We start from the raw sequence: 15,472 nt of genomic DNA, 5'->3' as shown, positions 1-15,472 counted from the left end.
TATCTGGTTTGTCTTCTGGGCACTGGCACTGGCAAATAATACCTAGGCAGCTCCAAGTCCCTGTTGGAAGGACAGGTCTGGAAGCAAGCCTGAGAGGTGACTTGGCTGGCGAGTACCCCAGGCCTGTCATTCAGAGGCTGTTGTCTACCACTTAGGCTCTCAAACAACTCTTGGCACTCCTCACTATGGTTTTCATGACCCCTGAAGATTCTTCCAGAGCCCTAACTTAGCATCAGTTTCACTTGGAAGCTTGTACAGAAGTGAGTTAGGCTGAAGCAGATTTTAACAGACTTAAGTCCCTTCTGTTCTTGTTGCCAATATCCTGCCAAGCAGAAGAACAGATCTTTCTTTCCCACCTTACGCATGCTGCCCAAAACAGATGGAATATTCAGGAAGCTGGCAATAAAAGATCATCTGAATAAAGAAAACATAGGACATATACACAATATAATACTAATCAGTCATAAAAAGGTAAACTCATGTATTTTGCAGCAACATGGATGGAACTGGAGACCATTATCTTAGGTGAAATGACTCAGAAATGGAAAGTCAAATATTGCATGTTCTCAGTTATAAGTGGGAGCTAAATAATAATGACACCTGGGCATAGACAGCAAAATAAAAGACAATGGAGACATGGAAGGGTGGGAGAGTGGGAGGTGGGTAAGGGATGAGAAATCACCTAATGGGTACAATGTACAATATTTGGATGATGGCTACACTAAAACCCCAGACTTCGTTACTTCCCAATATATCCATGTAATGAAACTGCACTTGAACTCCTTAAACCTAAAAACATTAACAAATACAAATACAAGATCATCTGGGATGCTTCCACCAGCAGTAGTGTTCTACTGAAAAGTGGGTCAGAGACTCCAACTTCTTGAAAGTGCCTGTCCTAGTTGGAGGTGAGAAACACAGAGAAACCACTCCTTAATTTCCCTCTAGACATAGCAAGCTCAATTTATAGGTTCTGCATGCCGAGAAGAGGCAGGGTTCGAGGCTAGTCTCTAGAAAGTCTATACCCTCTCCCATTGCACGCTTGGATGTAGCAGCTCTGAACTGAAGATTTCCAGCTCATGCCTATCCCTGGACAGGATACAGCTGCATGGCAGATATCATGAGTCTTGGCTGAGTAAGGTTGCTTGATGAAGCTAAAGAGAAATACAGAGAAAAACTGCATCAGAACTCATGGCACAGACACAGTCACTGATAGGCCTCCAGCCTGGGGGTGCTATGCAGGGGAGGGCTTCTAGGGACACCTCCAGGGCAGGGTTTGGAAATTGAAGCTAAAGCGGGCCTGTTCCAGGGATCTTAAGGAGACCTGGTTTCTATGCTGCAATTTGTGTGTTTGTGTGTGTCCCAGGAGACATTTCATCTGGACACAAAGGCCATGATGTCAATCACATAGATCCAGGGAAGTAAAACAGGAGATTAGGCCAGATGAACACTAGAATCACAGGACTTTAGGGCTGTTTGGGCCCTCTGGATCACAGGCAATATTCCATAGGGGCCTCCCCCATTAAGCAATGAGGAAATACGTACAAATGGGCAGGTCAGGTTTGCCTGCATTTCATGCTTGTGAGAAGCAGAAAACCAGTATTTCCAACCTCTTTCCCCAATAGAAGCTGGCAGTTGGGATAGAAAGGGAAAGTTTGTTGGGAGAGACCATGTGGAAACAAAGGCAGGGTTAGTGCGTGGCAGTGGGGTTGATTCCTTGAGACTGAAGAGGGGGAAGAAAAAGAATATAATACGGCCTAAGTATGGGAGGTTAGAACTGCACAGTTTGTGACAGGGAAGAGATTCATAGCAGGAGCCTACAGGAAGCAGGAGCTATGGGATGGTGTGTTCAAACCAGCAGTTGGTCTCAGTGTGAGGGGGAAGTAACAATTAGGATGTTATCATAGTCCCTTAATAAAGATCACACATCATGCCTGGAAATGAGAAGACGAGTCAGCAGAGATACAGAGAAGCTTAAGGTACCTGCCTTCCCGGGTTACAAAAAACCAGGAAGGTATGAGAGTTGCTCACAGAGCCATGGAAGGAGGTCAGGAGACTCAGTTTTCACCTCCTCTCTGCCACTCACAAGCTGTGTGATCTTCAGTTAGTTACTTCACAATTTGGGGATCTCAGTTTCCTTATGGTCAATAAGGGGATTGGCCATGCTGGTTTTAAAGTCACCCTCTGATTGAGTAGTAAACTTTCGCTAACAGTGGGGATCCCATTCCAACTCACAATTTTGAGCTGAACTTATTGCTTCTTGTTGAGGGTGCAACCACTCAATACCTCTGAGCAAGGTGAACCTTAAGATGACATTGTCTCCTGGGGAAGGACAAAAACAAGCATTAAAAACACTTGCAGTCGGCCGGGCGTGGTGGCTCACGCTTGTAATCCCAGCACTTTGGGAGGCCGAGGTGGGTGGATCACGAGGTCAAGATATCGAGACCATCCTGGTCAACATGGTGAAACCCCATCTCTACTAAAAATACAAAAAATTAGCTGGGCATGGTGGCACGTGCCTGTAATCCCAGCTACTCAGGAGGCTGAGGCAGGAGAATTGCCTGAACCCAGGAGGCGGAGGTTGCGGTGAGCTGAGATTGCGCCATTGCACTCCAGCCTGGGTAACAAGAGCGAAACTCCGTCTCAAAAAAAAAAAAAAAAAAAAAAAAAACTTGCAGCAACTGCTTATTTATTTACTGAACTAAATCTTTCTAAGTAAGCAATAAAGCTCTTGTTTAACACACCTTAGATTACAAAATGTTAATGATAAAACATTATCTCAATCTAAACCTTTGTAACTGAGACGCTGTGGTTTGAATATTGCCTCCAAAACTCATGTTGAAATTTAATTGCCATAGAGATGGCATTAAGAGGTAAGACCTTTAACAGGTGATGAGGCCACGAGGGGTCTGCCCTCCTGAGTGGATTAATGCCATTATCATGGGAGTGGGTTTGTTAAAAGGGTGAGTTCAGCAGCCTCCCTTTCACCTGTTTTCTCTCTCACTCTCTCTTGCCTTTCTGCCTTCCACCAGGGGGTGATACAGCATAAAGCGCTTTGCCAGATGTCAGTGTCATGCTCTAGGACTTCCCAGTCCCCTGATTCGTGAGCCAAATAAATTTATTTTCTTTATAAATTACCCAATCTGAGATATTTTTGTCTTAGCAAGACAAAATGGACGGAGACATGAGATCTGGGGCGTGAGGCTGAGAGAGGGAAGCACCATGCTCAAGATCTCTCAGCTTGAACATGATGACTCTCCAAGTCTGGGGCCTTGATCCCTTGATTCAGGTGATCCTACTTGCCTTCTCCCTCCTTTTGATATTATAATAAATGTAGGCATTTACTTCCCTAAAGCTCAGCTATAGGAACTAAGCCAAGAGCTGGAAGCTCTTTGGCTACCACTGAATAAGTAGTGGTACTCACTCCTCAGAATGAATATTGTTTGCTTGCCCTACTTACCTGCATCTCTGTCCTTTCCCTAGTCTTATTCTCCTCTTTCTTCACTCCCACCCCCATCCTAAACAAGTACATCCCACAGCCCCTGCCACAAGGACACATTACCCATGTACGGACAAGACTGCTGATTTTTGTCTGCTGATGCGGCATTTTGCAAGGCAGATAATAGGGTATTGAGCAACGTTCTGGATCACTGGGGTGACTGCAGCCAGAAAGGTAGGCGATTTCTTTCCTACTGAGGTGAGGAACCCCTCAGAGGGGCAGGAGTTGGGCTCCACAGCCAGCCAGTTGCTTCTCTGACTGTTCAAAGGGATTTAGGTCTCAAGGGAACTCATTTGCACTACAAGAAGAGGGTGGGAGTTGGCCTGGGAGAAAGGGTAGGTATCTGGGAAATGTGGACAAAAGAGTCAAGCAGGTTTGAGCTAAATGAAGAGAATGTTCAGCTCCGTTACGGGACAGTTAGTTGCTGTTTGTAATACTCTTGTCCTATCTCCGTATTTTGTTCCGTTTCTGTTCCCAGATTCACACACCTGTTTTCTTTGGCTTTCAGAACTTTCCCCTGAAAGACACCCAGCCTTGTCCTCACCAGCCACTGCCCTGTTCACCATCCTCTTCCTTGTTAAAATTCCCTTTTGCTCAAGTACCAGTCACAGCTGTGTGACAGAGATATATTCTGAGAAATGTGTCATTAGGTGATTTTGTGGTTGTGTGAATATCATAGAATGTACTTACACAAACCAAATGGCAGAGCCTGCTACACACTCAGGCTTTATGGAAGAGCCTGTTGCTGGTAGCTTACAAACCTATATAGTATGTTACTCTACTGAATGCTGTTGCAATTGTGACACCATGGTGTTTGTGCATCTAAACATATCTAAACATGGGAAAAGTGCAGTAAAAATACAGGGTTATAATTTTATAGGACTACCATTGTGTATCTGGTTTGTTACAGACTGAAACTTCATTATGTGGTAACTGACTCTGTGTGTGTGTGTATATATATGTATATATGCACATATTTACTTATTTTTTTACAAATTTGTTCATAAGTAAATATGTGCATGTTTTTATATATCAGCTTTTTACATAAATATGTCTGCTTTCATGAAAATTATATATGCATAAAGATATATATTGATCACATTAAAACTATACATACAGTTTTTAATGTTGTCACTTAATGCTATAAAATAAATGCTTTCTTAATGGGAGAGTTTAATGGAGATAGAGCAGGAGGCTTCTTAAGCAGCAGAAAAGCAGGTCATCCTCTCCATGTACCCTCAGCGTAGACTGTGACGAGCAGGCACAGAGGCGTCCGGGAGCTACTGCTAGTGACCGATAATTCATGCTTTACCCTGAGTGCTCCGTCTCCCTGAGGGCCACATAAATGAGCTGTCCAGCTCCAGCAGACACCCTTGGGGAAGTCTTGACATTGGCCCCTTGGGCCCTTGCTTTCTCTTCACAAGTCTCAGTTGCTAGAGAATGGGGCTGTGAGTCGTGGTGGAGCTTACCTTCACTCCACGAGGAATACTTGTCCACAGATTTAGGAGAGCTTTTTCTGTCCTTGAACTTCTTCTTCCCCCTATGCTGTAAGTAAGAGCGGGTCACCTTCCAGAAACAAAACCTGTGGGAAGAATGGCTCCTGGTCACAGGCGGGAACCCCCAGTGGAGGGGGCTGGAGCACTGAGCACAGGGGAGATGGGGCTAAGCCAGTCCTCGGAGAATGTGGGTGTCTGACAGAGAAGAGGAGAGCATCCTGGCCTCAGGGTACTACCTGCTAGTGGCCTTTTTTCTGAGGCCTCCTCTTTGTTCAGACCTGGCTCCAGTGAGGTTCTGGCATGGGCAGTTTGTTGGGACTTCTTTCTGGAACACCACCGGTGAATGGAGCCTGTAAAGAGCCTGCTAGCCCCAGGCCTGGGGTGCACCCCAGCATCAGACTCTGACATCCCTATCTGACCCCACCTGGCATGGCCAGAGGGCCTGAAGGGCTTTTGCTCAGGTCCTCAATCCTGGTTTCCACCCTGCCCCTTACTGAGAGCCTTGCCCACCTCACTCTATTCCCAGCAGGCCCTTCCCTGGAATAGACCTGGTTTCTCATGTGAACTCAGATTTATGTACTCTTTATGACCTGAAAACTGTTGTTCTCTAGAAGTCTGTGCAACACACACCATCTCTTTTAACCTGGCTCCAAACCCCTTGTCACCCCTACCCTCAGCCAGTCCTTGGATTAGACCTTGGAGGTCAATCGTGGCTAAGACCGAATTTATTTTCTATGGCACTTTGGCTCTGGTGGCTTTGCTTGCTGTCCTCCTCCCCTCTCCTTGAGAGACAGTCTGTTTTATCCCAGGCTCTTCCCATTTCACTTGCTGAACTGGGTCTCCTTCCCCTCATGGACCTACCAGTATGCCACACATGCATTATTTATGGTGATGAGAGACGAAGAGACCTTGTTTGTAATGCTGGTTTTACCACTTACCGAGTGATCCTAGGCAAGTCCCTCAACCACTCTGAACCTCGGTCTCCTCATCGGTAAAATAGGGATAATAATACTCCTCCCCATCCACTGCATAGGGTTTGGGAGGAGTATTTAAGGTAATATATGTAAACACAGTTTGCATAATATAAATCTCTTTATAAGTATGTAGGAAAGTAGGTAAAGAAACTGCAGGAGGAACAGGAATTCAAAGCCTCCCTAAAGCATGTCTGATTTTTCTAGGCACTTAGGAGATAGCTGAACACTGGCGCATTCAAGAGAAGCATATAGTTCCCAGAGATTCCCACTCCCTCCAAAAGTCTCCAGGGGAATGTCTATTGAGTCCTTGCGTGGAGAACTAGAATTAAGTGCTAGACAACATTTGATGTTCAAAAAGCCAAACTGCTTGTTTTGAACTTAGATTTTTGTACTTCTCTAGGTTCTGTATTAAATAATTTATCTTAGGAATTTTAAAATAAAATTTAGAGATTGGTAAGCAATTTCACACTTATATTTGAATAAAGTAACTATTTTTTTGGTGGGAGATGGGAACTCCTAAGAGCCCAAGCCACCTGGGAACATTTCAACCAGGTGTCCTCTGGTCACTACCACCCAAGGCACTGCCATTCACCATGTGGAAGACATGAGCTGGAACTCTGGCAGACCACAGGAATAAACAAGCAGCTGAGAGGGCTCAGGCCAGACCTCCACAAGACAGGTTAGAAACCAGTGTGCCACAGATTGCATTTGGTCACAAAATATCTGCAGATAGTTTGCTGGTTACATTTTTGGTTTTTGGCCTTCACAGGCTCTTCACTGGGTTTTCGTTTTGTTAGTTGCCACATTTGCCACTTTAACCTTCAGAGAGAGAGGACATAAAAATCTGAGTTTCTAGCTCCTCTTGATAATTGGAGTATCTAGCAACTGTGCCCCCTCAGTGGCAATTATGGGGGTTTGGGCAGAACAGAGCAAAACGCTTCTGGCTTGCTTCCTTCATGCAGCTCCTTAAGCACAAGAGGTTGTGTTAGTCTTGACAGAATTTCTCCCCAAGTGGCTGTGGTTCACTCTTACCCTCTGGCGAGAAACCCAGGCTTAAGAAAACCTCACATTCTTACTCCAAGCAAGCACAGAAAGAGGAGAGGTGGGAAACCAGGCATTTGGGTTCTCAGTCTTACTCTGCGTTCCGTCTGTGGAGTCAGTGTTTGGTGTTCTGTGTGAGGGATGGAGTGAGGTGAGTAGGATAAGAAAACATCATCTTAGCTCTCCCTGGAAACTGGAAGCTATGAAACAGAGGGCTAGAGGAAGACAGAAAACTCTCTCCAAACTAAGTGTGTTTTCCTGACCTGGCAGTCATTAATTAAGGAGAAATAGTTACCTTTTCCAGAAGTACATAATGATGGGGAAGACAGACATGATAGCCCCGTGGAAGATGCTCCGATCTAGGTTGCCCTCTCTGATGGCAGCAAGGATGGCATCCTTCTGGGATTCAGAGACATTCACCTACCCACAGAGTGGGAGCCTGTCACTGGCAGGCCCCCAGAACCCCATGACCACCCCCTCTCCAGAAGGCAGAAGCTTTTCATGGAGTTGTTAGATAAAGGATATTGAGTTGGCCGGGACTTACAAGGTGCCTGACAATTCATTTTCTAATTGTCCTTATGAGGGAAATGCTTCTTGGCGAAAGGCCAGAGTGGAGTGCGAGTCTCTCTTACCCTCAGCTTTGGAGGGATGTCAGAGTTCAGGAAGAGCTTCTGGATAATGTTAATTTTGGACCGCATTAGGATCACATCATTCTCCTTGTATACCCGGTTGACCTGCAGCACATGGGCTGAACTCACCAGATCATTAAATCTAAAAAACAAAAGATGTTAAGTAGGAAATCAGGAGGAGAAGATGAAAACAGTGACTAAGAAGACACCCAGCCTAGACTTACTTCTGGCCCCAAAAAGTCAAGGCCAGTTCTAGGTCAGGTTGTGACTTCATTTACTCAGTTATAATTCATCCGTTGGTAAATACTGAGCACCTATCACAGGTCAGATAACATGTCAAGTGCCCCTTTAAGTGAATTTCTTCACCACAAACCCTCTTATTCTCACCATCCTCCCTTCTTTATCCATTCTGGCCCAGCAGCATTTTCACTTCTAATGACTTCAGGACCTAAGGGCTATCATTTTCTTCCCTTTCCTGTGCTGACCTGAGGCAGGCCCCGAGTTACAGGCAGGTCCCAGTCCTGTGGAGCACTTTAGGCAATGAGAGGAGGTTTGGACTCAATTCCAGTGGTAACGAGAAGCCAGTAGAACTTTTTAGGCAGGAGAATGATCTAGTCTGGCTTATGTTTTTAGTAGGATACGCTGGTTGCTATACAGAGAATAGTTTGCAGAGGTCAAATGAGGAAGAAGAGACAATGTGGTGGGAACTGGAGCAGCAGCAGGCAAGGCTGTTCACTCTGACTGGTATCTATCTCCCTCTGTTCTTCCCTTACCTCCCCCTACATACTTTATTATCTGACTAACTCCTACGCTACTTTCGAAATTTAGCTTAGATGACCCAAGAATTTTGGGTCTCCCAAGAAACCATACCTGAGGACTTACAGTTGTCTAAGTACTCTTCCTGTGCCTGACTCTCCATAGCACCTATCATCCTGAGACATTTCCTAACTTTATTTCTGTCTTTTCTGCCACACTCATTAGTTTGTGGGACCTTAGAAGTAGAGAACACATCTTAGTTGTTTTTATATATCCAATGTCAAACCCAGTGCTCAATAAAGAGTAAACAATTGGGCCAGGTGCAGTGGCTCGTGCCTGTAATCCTAACACTTTGGGAGGCCGAGGTGAGTGGATCACCTGAGGTCAGGAGTTCAAGACCAGCCTGGCCATCATGGTGAAACCCCATCTTTAAAAAAAAAAAAAAGAGTAAACAATCAACAAGCATTTGTGGAAATGAGCTAAATCCATCACTGGGGTGCAGTAGAAGATCTCTTAACCAAACTCTTCTAACTGATGTATGAGTTACCACGTGCCTATGTTTTTGAAAAACACACTGACTGATACCCATGACGTGTTGACTGCATAGATTAGTGGGACATCTTTAGTACACTCTCACCTTTCTCAAACTAGTTGAGGTGAATGTGTACCAGGAGTTGTGTTTCTTTCCAAATATCTTTCCCTTCTGTAAAGATAATTAGTAACTATAATTGCCATGACAAGTAAATTGTGAAAACTGATAAAATATGAACATAAAAGAAAAGTTGTCATTTCTATAAAAACAAATTCGAATGTTTTAGAAATTCTAATGAAGGCAAGTAGCTTTTTTTAAAAAAATGCTGTTGGTCAAGTGCAGTGGCTCATGCCTGTAATCCCAGCATTTTGGGAAGCCAAGGCAGGCGGATCATGAGGTCAGGAGATTGAGACTATCCTGGCCAACATGGTAAAATCCTGTCTTTACTACAAAACTTAGCTGGGTATGGTGGCACGTATATGTAGTCCCAGCTACTTGGGAGGCTGAGGCAGGAGAATTGCTTGAACTTGGGAAGTGGAGGTTGCAGTGAGGCAAGATTGCACCACTGCCCTCCAGCCTGACCACAGAGCAAGACTCCATCTTAAAAAAAAAAAAACATAAAAAAAGCATAAAAATCCAGAAGGATTAAATTGCTTCACAGTAATCTTTAAATTCTGTTCCACTTTAAAGAAATCAAAATTCAAATCAGTAGACAGACACTTAAGGTTCCAAAATGTCAGCATAGAAGCAAGTTGGCTTCATTCCCCCATATGGAAGCTCAAAACCAATAGTACTGAGATTATTACCAGCAACACCTCTGAACTCAAATATGGTGAGACAAAGGAGAAAAAAGTAAAAAGAATGAAAAGTAATGAAGACGCCTACAAGATATAAAAAATTACTTCAAAAGATCAAATCTAAATATTATTGGCATTCAAGAGGGAATTGAGCAAGAGCAAGGAAGAGAAAACTTATTCAAAACAATAACAGAAAACATTCTAAAACTTGACAAAGACATACATGTTCAGGTACAGGAAATCCAGAGAACATCAAATAAATTCGACCCAAATAAGACTACCCCAAGTATTATAGCAATCACCTCTTAAAGGTTAAGGACAAACAGATAATCCTAAAAGCAGCAAAAGAAGAAAATAACATATAAAAAAGCTCCAATTCATCTGGCAACAGACTTCTCAATGGAAACCATAAAGGCCAGGAGAAAATGAGAAAACATTTTCAAAGTGCCAAAAAAAAAACCAAAAAAAACAAACCCACCGTCCAAGAGTACTATATCCTGCAAAGCTATTTTCAACTATGGAGAGATAGCCTTTCCTAGACAAACAAAAGCTGAGAGAATTCATGACCGACAGACATGTCTTAAAAGAAATGCTAAAGAGAGTTCTTTAATCTGAAAGAAAATGAGACTAACGTGCAAGAAGGAAACATTTGAAGCTATAAAACTCATTGGTAAAAGTACGTGCACAGACCAACCCAGAATATTCTAATATAGTAGTTGTGGTGTGCAGTTCACTCATAACCCCAGTGCAAAGTCTGAAAGACAAATTTGCCAGAAACAGCAATAGCTGAAGCAATCTGATAAGAGACAAACAATATAAAATATGTAGATGATTGAGACAAAATGTCCAAATGTTGAGAGGATGGAGTTAAAGTGTAGAGGTTCATTTTAGTTTTTTCTTTGTTTTTATTATTTTCTTTGTGATGTATGATAAGTTGTCATCTCTTTAAAATAATTTATTATATCCACAAAATATTTTTGGTAAGCCTCATAGTAACCACAATGCAGAAACCTATAATAGTTACACTAAAAATAAAAAGCAATGAATTAAAATACACTACCAGAGAAAATTACTTAATCACAAAGTAAGACAGTAAGAAAGGAAAAGAGGAGTTCAAAAACAACCAGAAAATAGGCAACAAAATGGCAGTAGTTAGTTCTTACTTATTAATAAGAATGTTGAATGCAAATAGACTCAATTCTCCAATTAAAAGATGTACAGTGGCTGGATGGATAAACAAACAAGACCCAACTACATGCTACTTACAAGAAACCCACTTCACCTACAAAAACACACATATACTGAAATGAGTGAAGGGATGGAAAAAGATATTCCATGTGAGTAGAAACCAAAAACAACAACAACAACAAAAACCAGGATAACTATAGTTACATCAGATAAAACAGGATACAAGTTGAAGACTCTAAAAAGAGACAGAGTCACTATATAATGATAAAAGGGTCAATTCAGTAAGAGAATATAAAAATTATAAATATCTATGCATCCAACATGAGAGCACCCAAGTATATAAAGCACACACTAAAAGGTCTAAAAGGAGAGAAAGATTATAATACAATAATAGGAGATTTCAATACCCCACTCTTAGTAATGGACTGATCATGCAAACAGAAAATCAACAACAACAAAATTGTAGTTAAACTACACACCACAACAAATAGGCCTAATTGACATTTACAGAACATTTCACCCAACTGCTACAGAATACACAGTCTTTTCATCAGCACATGGAACATTTTCTAAAATAGACCACAAAACAAGTCTCAACAAATTTCCAAAAGTAGAAATAAAATCAAGCATCCTGTCTGACCATGATGGAAAAAACTAGAAATCAATACCAAGTGAAACCTTGGAAACTGTACAGGACATGGAAATTAAACAACATGCTCCTGAATGACCAATGGGTCAAAGAAGAAATAAAGTAGAAAATTAAAAACCTTCTTGAAACAAATGAAGATGGAAATAAAACATTCCAAAATCTATGGGCTACAACAAAAGCAGTACTAAGAGGAAAGTTTAGAAAAATAAATACTTACATCAAAAAAGTAGAAAGACTTCAAATAAACAACCCAATGATGCCCTCAAGGAATTGAAAAAACAAGAACAAACCAAACCCAAAAATTAGTAGAAGTAATAAAATATTAATAATAAATATCAGAGCAGAAATAAGTGAAATTAAGACTAAAAAAACCCCAGAAGATTAATGAAGCAAGAAGTTGTTTTTAAAAAAATATAAACAAAATCATGAAGCCTTTAGCTAGACTGATAAAGGCAAAGAGAAGACCCAAATAAATAAAATCAGAAACAAAAAAGAGACATAATCATTAGAGATTATTATATACAAATATACACCAACAAATTGGAAAGCCTAGGAGAAATGGATAAATTCTTGGACACACAAGAACTACCAGGTTGAATCATGAGGACATAGAAAACTCAAATGAACAAATAATGAGTAACAAGATGGAAGCCATAATAAGTTTCCCATCAAAGAAAATGCCAGGAGCTGATATTAATTCTACCAAAAATTTAAATAAAACTGATACCAATTCTACTCAAACTCTTAAAAAATTCAAAAGGGGAGAATAGGAAAAACTCATTCTACAAGGCCAACATTGACCTGATACCAAAACCAGAAAAGGATGCAACAAAAAAAGAAAACTACAGGTCAATATCACTGATGAACACAGATGCATAAAGCCTCAACAAAATACTAGCAAGCCAAATTCAACAACACATTAAAAAGATCATTCACCATGATCTAATTGGATTTATCCGAGGAATACAAGGATGGTTCAATATATGCAAATAAATAAATGTGATATATCACATTAACAGAATCAAGAATAAGAGCCATATGATCATTTCAATAAATGGTGAAGAAGCATTCAATAAAATTCAACATCTTTTTATGCAAAAATCCTCAACAAATTGAGTATAGAAGAAACATACCTCAAAATAATAAATGCAAATATATGATAAACCCACAGCTAACATCATACTGAATGGGGAAAAATTTTAAATTTTCCTCTAAGATCTGAAACAAGGATGCCCACTCTCACTACTCTTATTCAGTACAGTACTGGAAGTTCTAGCCAGAACAATTAGTCAAGAGAAAGAAATAAAGGGTATCCAAACTGGAAAGGAAGAAGTCAAATTAGCCTTGTTCACAGTTGACAATCTGATCTTTACAAAAGTGTAAAGACCTCGCCAACAGCCTAGTAGAACTCATACATTCAGTAAAGTTGCAGAATACAAAATCAACATAAGAAAATCAGAAGCATTTATATACACCAACAATGAACAATCTGAAAAAGAAATCAAGAAAGCAATTTCATTGACAATAGCCACAAAAAGCATAAAATACCTAGGAATTAATTTAAACAAAAAACTGAAAAATATATACAAGGGAAATACTGATGAAAAAATTGAAAAGGACACACACACACACACACACACACACACACAAATTGAAGTATATTCCATGCTCATGGATTGGAAAACATAATAGTATTAAAATGTCTATACTCCCCAAATAAATTTATAGATTCAATACAATTCCTATCAAAATACCAATGGCATTCTTCACAGTAATTGAAAAAACAATCCAAAAATTTACATGGAACCATAAAAGACCCTGAATAGTCAAAGCCATCCTGACCAAAAAGAACAAAGCTGAAGGCATCACTCTGGCTGACTTCAAAATATACCACAAAGCTATAGTAACTAAATCAGCATGGTGCTGGCATAAAAACAGAAACATAGAACAATGGAACAGAATAGACAATTCAGATATAAATCTATGCCTTTGTACCCAACTCACTTTTGACAGAGGTGGCAAGAATGTACAATGGGGGAAAGAACCATCTCTTCAATAAATGGTGCTGGGGAAACTGAATGTCCTTATGCAGCAGAATGAAATCGGACCCCTATCTCTCACCATATACAAAAATCAAATAAAAATGTTTAACACATTTAGACTTAAATCTGAAACTCTGAAACTACAGGAAGAAAACATTGGGGAAACACAGCAGGATATTGGTTTGGGCAAAGGTTTTTGTGTAAGAAGCACAGGCAACCAAAGCAAAAATACACAAATGGGATCACATCAAGCTAAAAAGCTGCACAGCAAAGGAAAAAATCAACAAAATAAAGAGACAACTCACAGAATGTGAGAAAATATTTGCAAACTATCTATCAAACAAGAGATTAATAATCAGAATGTATAAGGAGCTCAAGCATCTCAATAATAGAAAACCCAAATAATCTGATTTTTAAAATACGCAAAAGATCTAGATAGACATTTCTCAAAAGAAGACATAAAAATGCCCAAAAGGTATATGAAAAACTGCTAAGATCACAAATAATGAGAGAAATATGTCAAAACCACAATGAGATATCATCTTACCCTAGTTAAAACGGCTATTATCAAAAAGACATGGACACTGGTGAGCATGTGTAAAAAGGGCAAACCTTGGGGCCAGGCGCAGTGGCTCACGCCTGTAATCCCAGCACTTTGGGAGGCCAAGGTGGGTGGATCACGAGGTCAAGAGATCGAGACCATCCTGGTTAACATGGTGAAACCCCGTCTCTACTAAAAATAGGAAAAATTAGCTGAGCACGGTGGTGCATGCCTGTAATCCCAGCTACTCAGGAGGCTGAGGCAGGAGAATTGCCTGAACCCACGAGGCGGAGGTTGCGGTGAGCCGAGATCGCGCCATTGCACTCCAGCCTGGGTAACAAGAGCAAAACTCCGTCTCCAAAAAAAAAAAAAAAAAAAAAAAAGGGCAAACCTTGTACCTGGTTGGTGGAAATGTAAACTAGTACAGCCATTGTGGAAAACAGTATGGAGCTTCCTCAAAAAGCTAAAAATAGAACTACCATGTGATCCAGCAATCCTAATACTGGGTATATGTCCAAAGGAAAGGAAATCAGTATGTTGAAGAGATATTTGCACTCCTATGTTTACTGTAGCACTATTCACAATAGCCAGAATATGGACTCAACCTAAGTGTCCATCAATGGATGAATGGTTAAAGAAAATGTGGTGTATACGGATCACAATAAAATAGTGTTCAACCATAGAAAAGCAGGAAATCCTGTCATTTGCAGCAACACAGGTGGAGCTGTAGGTGATTACGTTAAGTGAAATAAGCCAAACACAGAAAGACAAATCACATGTTTTCACTCACATGTGGGAGCTAAAAAAGGGGATCTCAAGTCGTTACCAGAAGCTGGGAAGAATAGGGGGTGGGGGATGAAGATAGTTTGATCAAGGGGTACAAATACACAGTTAGACAGAAGAAATAAGACCCAATTTTATGTATCAATTAAAAAAATAACTAGCAGACAGCTTTTGGGGTATAGTTTATGCAAGAAAAATATACAGACCTCCCATTGTGGATTGACTTTGTTTGGCTTTAGATAAAAAATTTGACAGGTGAATTAATGTACATTAATAAGACTTAACTTAAAAATATCTCTTTAATATCATACAGACACACACATACACACTCACAGAGACAGACACATACACACAAAATTTATATTATAATTCCTGGCTTTAGCTAAAGAATATTGGTACCATGGTGTTACATAATAGGACCTTTTCACATTTATAAATAATAAAGAAAAACATGCTCCCTTTTCTGGGACTAAGTAACTGCATTTTAGCATTGGAATTTCTGGAATACTGAAGAGCTTTTAGGACCCCAAGAAAAGAAAGATGGA

The 15,472-nt window shown here is 40.6% G+C and overlaps 1 protein-coding gene across 6 annotated transcripts in view; it reads right to left on the bottom strand.

Moving 5' to 3' along the window:
* Window positions 1-461: 461 nt before the first annotated feature.
* The window catches only part of RGSL1 (regulator of G protein signaling like 1), a 144,448-nt gene continuing 129,437 nt past the window's right edge, over window positions 462-15,472 (bottom strand). For 4 of the 6 annotated variants that reach the window (XM_064370852.1, XM_064370855.1, XM_064370854.1 and 1 more), the window contains 5 exons: window positions 7,643-7,781; window positions 7,306-7,430; window positions 4,969-5,081; window positions 2,236-2,322; window positions 462-1,154 (listed from right to left, as the gene is read on the bottom strand). In XM_064370852.1, coding sequence (XP_064226922.1) covers window positions 1,084-1,154; window positions 2,236-2,322; window positions 4,969-5,081; window positions 7,306-7,430; window positions 7,643-7,781 — 535 coding nt within the window. In that variant the 3' untranslated portion in view covers window positions 462-1,083. Of the gene's footprint in view, window positions 1,155-2,235; window positions 2,323-4,968; window positions 5,082-7,305; window positions 7,431-7,642; window positions 7,782-15,472 lie in introns of those variants that run through there. The other 2 variants (XM_064370856.1, XR_010340481.1) reach the window with 2 other exon arrangements.

This window comes from Aotus nancymaae, unplaced genomic scaffold (assembly GCF_030222135.1).
Source record: "Aotus nancymaae isolate 86718 unplaced genomic scaffold, 86718_ANA_hifiasm-v0.15.2.pri h1tg000108l, whole genome shotgun sequence".
Lineage (NCBI taxonomy): Eukaryota > Metazoa > Chordata > Mammalia > Primates > Aotidae > Aotus > Aotus nancymaae.
This window is presented reverse-complemented; position numbering and strand designations above follow the sequence as displayed.